This window comes from Phaseolus vulgaris, chromosome 3 (assembly GCF_000499845.2).
Source record: "Phaseolus vulgaris cultivar G19833 chromosome 3, P. vulgaris v2.0, whole genome shotgun sequence".
NCBI classification, from domain to species: domain Eukaryota; kingdom Viridiplantae; phylum Streptophyta; class Magnoliopsida; order Fabales; family Fabaceae; genus Phaseolus; species Phaseolus vulgaris.
The window spans coordinates 32,582,366-32,590,900 of record NC_023757.2 but is presented as its reverse complement, the minus strand read 5'-3'; the positions used below and the strand labels follow the sequence as shown (position 1 = coordinate 32,590,900).

Here is an 8,535-nt window from a genome sequence, read left to right as displayed (position 1 = left end):
CTGGGTCATGCTTGGTGGTTTCTTGAAATCCAGGGAGTGCTCCAGAGCACGTGCTTGACTTGTTCAACAGAAGTTGTAACTGCTCGTTTCGCGTGTAACCACGTTCTTTATTTAATTAAGTTATTCAATGAAGACCCTTCGATCGTACAGTGCCGACTGGTACATCTATTAAAAATATATGAAAGATAATTCTAAATACACAAAAAAAAAATTCTATTTAAAAATTAGAAGAAAAAAACCACCTTCTTCCCTTCTTATAGTTGAGAAGTCTAAAAAAAAATTCCTTTCAACAATCCAATCATAATTTTCATATCTTTAATTTGTCTGATGATGACAACATTGACAATTGTTAATTATTTTATTAAAGATATAACATGAATAATGTTTTATTAAACATCTGTAGCCAATAAGGTTCCCACTAAATATGATATCACGATGAACAATACTGCACGTATATGTAAAAGAGAAAACACAAGTATGAATCGAGTGAGATAGTATTCTCAAAACTAAATTTATGTTTCTCAAAAGACTAATAAATTTATGCACTATTGTTGACAAAAACTAGTACAACATGGAGCTATATCTTAAAATATATAAAAAAAATCAGCTAAAAAATGTGTTTGAAATGAAGTTAGATGCTTACCAACACCAACCTATGTCGATAATAAAAAAAAACAACACCAACATATATTTGGCAGGAAGGGTTTGCATACTTATGAGTAAGTGGTCAACCTTGTCCACTTATTTGGTTTACATCCAATCAATTAGAGTTGAGAAGATTGGGTTGACCATAATGCTGGTGGATCCCATTTTGCCAAGAGGAAAATAAAAAAATGTTGGTGTTAAAGTTTCATAACACCCAGAGGCAAAGTTTATGCATAATTTTAAAATATGTAACTCCGTTGAATGGTGATTTGGTCATAGGAATTGGGTATTAATGTATTCATGATCTATGGGTATGTGTGGTCCAAGAAAGACAACTCCAATGGCATTGGTGTTCCCATTGCATGGAGGAGGACGTTGACGTTGACGCGATCCAGTTGGTTTACCTTGTTTTGATCAAATCAATTCATCAAATGGTTAGTGTGTTACAGACATCTCACCACGCGCAATAACGCATCTACCATCCAATGCAACTCCCAACAATTACTTTTATACTCTGGTTTCTCGATTAATGCTACACTGAAGTGACAGGACACACTATTTTACTTGTATAAACTTTTTTACTCTGTTTAGGTTTTTGGTATATGAATTTGTATAAATTAAAAGGGTGTAAATAGTATTTGAAATTAAGACTGATAATAATAGTTCACTTTCATTTTTCATGGTCGTTACATTTTATTTTTTTTTATTTTGTTGTTTTCTTTTGTCCTCTTATGTTTCTCAATATTTCAATTCTTTGATCTGAAGTTAACATGTAAAAGGTTAGATCAAGTAAATACTTTGGATTGAAGTTAACATGTAAAAGGTTAGATCAAGTAAATACTTTGAATTAAGGATTTATGATGTAATTGATAAAAGTGTATTTTAGTCATGTATAGAAGGTTTATCTATAGTGTTTAGTTGTGAGTTATTTCATTCATGAGTTATATGTAGCACGTATCTTTAATAAAACACTACTAGCTGATTTATCTTATATTTTCTGAATTTATCAGGATACTGTCCGAATTTATAGGGTTGTTATCTTGATTTGTAGGATGTTATCATACTTGTCAAATATTTTTTGTTCTTTAATGTAATTAATCATCTAGTTAGTCGGTCTCCGATACTAAATAATGTGAGTTGTTCAGCTTCAACCACTATGTAATAATGTTTTCTCAAATATTCAATTATAACTTACCTTTTTTTAGAAAGTATCTTATCTTCCAAATTTATATTATATTTATAAGTGATTTAAGTAAAATGAAATATAAATAGTTTATTATTTAATTTAAAAAATTATAAATAAAAATTTTAATTAATTAAATTTTATTTAACATTTTTTTTTCCTAAAATTTCTGAATTCACATTTCATCTTTCTCCATATTAATTATTTGTCTTAGTCACATACTAGAAAATATTCTTTCAATTATAATTTGATGTGAAATAAGTTTATTTTTATTTATTTTTCTTAAATCGTTTGCACGTGCGTGATATAAGTCTAATATGTGTTTGTATGTGGAAATTTATTGATAAAAAGAATTTTTGCTAATATAAGATTTATTGAAATCTTTGGGTTGATATTTTAGAATTTTTTTTAGCATATTTGCCATGTATAAAAAAACATGATGTTTGAGAGTTTTATTTTAGAATAACTATAAAATTTTGATAGCATTTTAAATTGCATGGATGTAACTTGGTCACATTATGTAAATAATATTTTTACATTTTCATTGTGAATTGATATAGTGAAAATTGTCTTGAAAGGTGGAGTGAATGTGGTCATAATTTTGACTGATGTAAGAATGAATCATGTGGTTGGCAAGAGTAATTTTTTCATAGAGTTTGAAAATTAAGAAATGATTGTTGATTTTAGTTATATTGCCTTCAAATAAATGTTTGATTTCAATAGTTGATTAAATTAAGTATGTATTAGACTTTGTTGATCAAATTAGGTTGAAATAATTGGAGTATAAATATAAAATAATTAAGTCTATTTACATTTAAATTAGTATATATGAATTAATATGTAATTGATGTGAAAGTAATACTAAAGATAAGGCTTGATATATATTAAAAGCATAAATCACTACAAACAACAATAAACTTAATATATATGAAAACTGGGCATGTATTAAATTTTTTTCTAAACTGTGGGGGTAGTATCAATTAAATTTCTGAAAATAAAAAAATTATGGAAATATCATTAAAATAAAATAAAAAAATATCAATTTGATTATACAATTATTTGATTTATTAAAATTAATATTTATATTTCTATAATTTGTTTAAGTGATAATTGACCTTTGTATATAACTATCACAGGTTAAGTCTAATAAGTCAGTTTAACGTAAAGTTTGATATTGTTTTTATTTTACAATAGTTCATATCACTGTAAAATTGGCAATAGCTAGTGCTTCTGTGTTATAACATAAAAATTATGAAAAAAAAAATATAACATAAAAGAATAATTTGATCAACCTATTAGTTTACATTTTAGTTTGACCTTAATTCACATGGGTTAAATGAATTAGATTAAAAATAACTTATTTTTATTTAGGTTACTATTTTTTAAGGGCCTAACCTGAATAACCTGAATAATAGGCCACATGACTAACCTATTGGGTGGGTGCAATCCATTTTCATAGTCTTAAGGATCACAACAATATAAAACAATAAAGTGAACTAATGTTTTTATTAAATATATGAATAATTTCAACAATCATTAATCACAAATTTCATGAAGCATTCACATCAAATAAATTAAGACTCATTGCTTTCGATTGACTAATATAAAATCAATAATTTTTTTATTATACTAAACAAGAAATATATCAACAAATTATTTAAATTATTTTTACTCATAAACTCGGGTAGTATAAATGTATTAATTTTGTTTATGGTTTACTTTATTTAGCTGTACTTTTTTTTATAGCAAACGAATGTGATTCTGTGGGGACTGTACAATTCACCCTCACATGTTTGTTTCAGAGTTTTTGATAAATAAAACGCGTTGTTTGTCTTTTGTATCCAGCTGGATAGATATGTAAGTGTTATAAGAAAATTATTATTTATTTTCCAAATACTTATTCATCAAATATTTATTCAAACACTGGTCTTTTAAAACAAGAGAGATATCCACCATGACTTCACAGGCACAACTTTTTTTTTTTAATTATTTTACTTTTTATAAAAACCAGTTTTGTAATTTATAATTAATTCTGTTATAACAATATTTGCTTAAACAGTTAACTACTCTGGGGTTGAGAGTCTGTTAGAATTATTATTTTAGGTTAAAATTTATGGTTATAATAATGCATTTTGAGTATAAAAAAATGTTTGATACTTTTCTTCAAATATTCAGATTAAACATTTAAATATTATTCAAAAGTAAAATATAGTAATAGATATAATTTTGAGGAAACTAATATATTTTTTTTTATGGAAATGTCATAATTAAGACACTTTCATATAAATAGATCCTTTTTTTAATCTAAATAAGTGTGTTCCTACTTATGTTTTCAAAAATAGTTTTCCTGTTTGCGCATATTTTGGAAGAAGGGAGGAAAATCCAATTACCCTGTAAAAAAGGACTTTTTTTTTTTTTATCAATTCTAGATAAGTAATTATCACAATTTTTTAGGTCTTTATGTTAGTGAAAGTGTAGTGAATTTTTTTACACAATTTAATTTCAATATAGTATCATGCAGTATAATTAAAATTGACAAACCAAATCAGCAGTTAAATATTATTGATATGCAATCTTTGTCCAAGTGAAATAAAATTGTACCCCTGCCCTTATCTTTTGGTTTTTGTTTTTTTTTTTTAATTCTCTGAGATTGACATGCATTGACTTTTATAAAGAGAGTGAAGAAAACGACAACGTTAATCCGTCCCCTGAAATCCAAATACCTACTCTCTCGCTCAAGACACTTTTTTTTGTAAAGCTTTGCACCACAAAATAATTGTTTTCCCATATTATTAATACAGTAGTTATGTTGTTTTTATGGATAGTTTTCTTTTTCTTGGCTGTGAAACTTCAATTTATCTTTATTCTTCAACTTGAAAATAATTAGTTTGAAACTGATTTTTTTTAAGAGTAAAGAAATTTATGGTTTCAACCACCAACATTAATGTTAGAATGTTAATAAAGTTATTAATGATAAGAGATATTAAAGTTTTATCAACTTTCAGATTACTTAAATAGGATTTTAGTATTTTGATTAGAGAAATTCATAGAAGTTCTTATATGAATGAGTAATTGTAAAGAACTAATAATGCAAGAACGTCATTGGAGTTTTCCATTTTCTTTAATTGAGGATCTGTTGTTAGCAGAAAATGAAGGATGCAATCTGGAAGGCACGAAGGTGCTTAAAGCATTCCAAATTTATCAGCACATAATGGTGCAAAGTCAAGGAGGGGTAGCCGCGTCATTTGCCTTAGCCCACCTTAGACTTCCACACTACTACTCGCTTCCCATTATTGATCAAATCTTTGGCCTTTTCATCATCGCCAAACACCAACCACCGTTTTTTCTCAGTTTAAATCTAAACAAAAGTAGAAAATTTCCATTTATTAAAGAAACTAGACAACTACTAATAAAAAAAAGCCGAGGAAAATCAACACGGCTAGAAAAGTAGCTCCTCCAACACCCACAGCTCAAGATTTTAAATCCATGTTATCCCTCTACCTTCCCTTTAAAATCTTCAACCTTTTTGCATTTCTGCCACACCATCCCTATCTATCTTCTTCAAACACATATCTCTCTTCCCAGAGAAACATAACTTTTGCAGCATAAGACTCATCAGATTGAAGGTAATTCACACACACCCCAGATAAAAACACAAGGGTAACTGACATGACAATCGCATGGGGATCCATCTTCTCCATTTGTTTCAAGAGTGATTCTGTCTCTCTTTCTCCCAAGCCCACCAAAGAGGTGGCTACAAAGGGTTCTTCTTCCAACAGGGTCTCCATAATGGACTTGAGTTTTCCCGGCTCAACGCTGTCGGAGGATCTCTCCGTTTCTTTAGTGGGGTCAAACCTCCATGTTTTTTCACTCGCCGAGCTCAAGATCATCACGCAGAGTTTCTCTTCGAGTAACTTTCTGGGAGAAGGAGGTTTTGGACCTGTGCATAAGGGCTTCATTGATGACAAGCTTAGGCCTGGCCTCGAGGCTCAACCGGTGGCCGTCAAGCTCTTGGACTTGGACGGTTCTCAGGGGCACCGAGAGTGGTTGGTGAGTACCCCTTTCCACCTGATGCAAATGCCATGAGAAAATAAGAGTGGATAATTTTGTTTTATAAAATACTTTTTTACCTTTTTAAAAAACTTATAATATCCTCAGAACACTTTTAACAGCTTAGACTATTATTAATAATGTGGTACTACCATGGTTTAATTTTTCATTTATTGCTTATGATTTGCTTGATTAATATTTATTAGTACCACATAGTTCTGACTTGTGACCTTTCCCTCTGGTTTTCTGATGACAGACTGAAGTTGTGTTTCTGGGTCAACTAAGGCATCAACATCTGGTGAAGTTGATTGGATATTGCTGTGAAGAAGAACACAGGCTTCTGGTGTATGAATATCTACCACGAGGCAGCTTAGAGAATCAACTATTTAGAAGTAAGATTTCTATGACAATAACATAGTTCTTAAGAACACTTTTTTTTTCTATTATTATATTCACTTTGCATAGTGTTGAAGGACTAAACCTTAATTTTTTTCGGCTTACAGGATTTACGGCGTCGTTAACATGGTCAACAAGAATGAAAATTGCTGCTGGAGCAGCAAAGGGTCTAGCCTTTCTACATGAAGCAAAAAAACCAGTCATCTATAGAGATTTCAAAGCTTCAAACATATTGTTAGACTCTGTAAGTAATGAATTGATCACTTTCTCTGTCATACATACTCTAGTGTTGCGTCTGAACAATTGAACCCCTTAATTGTTTATTAACTCACTCTGGCCATTCATTCTTTCAGGATTATGATGCAAAGCTTTCTGATTTTGGCTTGGCAAAAGATGGTCCCGAAGGAGATGACACACACGTTTCAACTAGAGTGATGGGCACACAAGGGTACGCGGCCCCAGAATACATCATGACAGGTAAAAATAATTTCACTAAAAGTAAAACACAATGAGCATGGTTCACTTGAACAGCAATCAATGAATTAATTGGTCACTCAATTATTCTTACACGTACAATGTTTTTTTCTTCCATATAGGACACTTGACAGCAATGAGTGATGTATACAGTTTTGGAGTTGTTCTCTTGGAGATTCTAACAGGAAGAAGATCAGTTGACAAAGGGCGCCCGCCAAGAGAACAAAATCTGGTGGAATGGGCCAGGCCTGTTTTGAATGATCCCCGGAAACTTAGCCGAATAATGGATCCAAGACTCGAGGGACAGTATTCTGAGGAAGGGGCAAGAAAAGCAGCTGCATTGGCTTACCAATGTCTCAGCCACAGGCCAAGAAATAGACCCTTGATGAGCACTGTGGTTAGTGTTCTTGAGCCTCTTAAGGACTTTGATGATGTTCCAATTGGACCCTTTGTTTACACTGTTCCCACTGATCACAATGAAATGGCAAAAGAGGTTGAAACACCCAAGGAGAGAAAGAGGGAAAATGGTCATCATCATCACAGGAATCATCATCACAATAGTCATAAACATCATGATCACGATGAGGCCAATAAAGATGCAAATGGTCACCACCACAACCACCGAAATCGTCGCCACAATGGGCATAGGCCTCATCCACTTAAATCGCCCAAGACACCAATTTCATCATCGGAGTCACAGAGCAATGAACACCGAAATGGTAGAAGAAGTGGGTCAAACTCACCTGACACCTCCATTGCATCAGAAACACAAGGAAGCATGGGTTAGTAGACACACATAGATCATACTGTAAATACTTATTAGAGGTAATACATACTAGTACTAGTACTAGTAGCAGGCTAAGTGCAACGAGCCTTGAAGCAAATAAAAGACAGAAAAGGATGCAAAGGAAAAGTAGAAAAGAGTGACATTGTAATGGTCCTTGCATTGGAAAACAGGATTGAGTTTTTTCTTCTTTTTTGTTTACAATTTATTTATTTGTCCAGTTTCCTGAGGAAGTTGATTTTTTTGAATTGTGTATACAATGATGAATTTTTTTCCCTTATGAATCAAAAGACTAGTTCAATCCAACTACATGTTTAAAAAAGATCTGCAACAAAAGAGAGTACAGCTAAGTAGTTTGACCAAATGACACGTAAATAAATCCATATGATAGTAATTTATTTGGTCAGAGTGCAAGACAGCAGGAAGGAACGCCGCCCCCATCATTATTTTTTTAGTTTACGCCACATAAGATTCATTTTACTTTCGTTCTTAATTTTTATGATGACGATTATAAAATAAGTAACAATTAAGCAACTATAACCGAAGTTTTATCGTCATAGAAACCTTAATTAACACAAAACTTCTTATTATATCGTGATTAAGCTTCCATAGTGTGAACACAATTTCTCTACCACTGAAAGAAGATTGTTGTGGAAATATGTGGCCCTGACATGTAAAGACAGGGAATATCAATTATTAAACAAGATGACATGCATGACAGAATGTCACCAACTTCACCATAGTGCTCTAGAGGCAAAATCAAAGAAGTGTGATGGCAGATACCACTGCTCTGAATGCAAATTTTAGCCATAAAATTATTATATTATAGTTGTCATTATTCGAAAAAATGTACTCATGATAGAAACAATAGCCCTGAAATCCACTCCACAAGAAACCAAACAGCAAAACTATGTCCATAAATTCTGTAAAAGACAAATTGAAATAATGCAGAAAAAAATATATATAATATATGACAAATTGACAATAAGGGCTGCTTCTGCAA

General features: G+C 31.2%; 1 protein-coding gene across 1 annotated transcript; it reads left to right on the top strand.

The window, feature by feature from the left end:
• The first annotated feature begins 5,117 nt into the window (after positions 1-5,117).
• On the top strand, positions 5,118-7,838 carry LOC137807167 (serine/threonine-protein kinase RIPK). Its single transcript, XM_068607646.1, has 5 exons — positions 5,118-5,878; positions 6,135-6,270; positions 6,382-6,518; positions 6,628-6,751; positions 6,871-7,838. Exons 1-5 carry the CDS (start codon positions 5,498-5,500, stop codon positions 7,533-7,535), a joined length of 1,443 nt encoding a protein of 480 aa, XP_068463747.1. The 5' UTR covers positions 5,118-5,497; the 3' UTR covers positions 7,536-7,838.
• Positions 7,839-8,535: the final 697 nt, after the last annotated feature.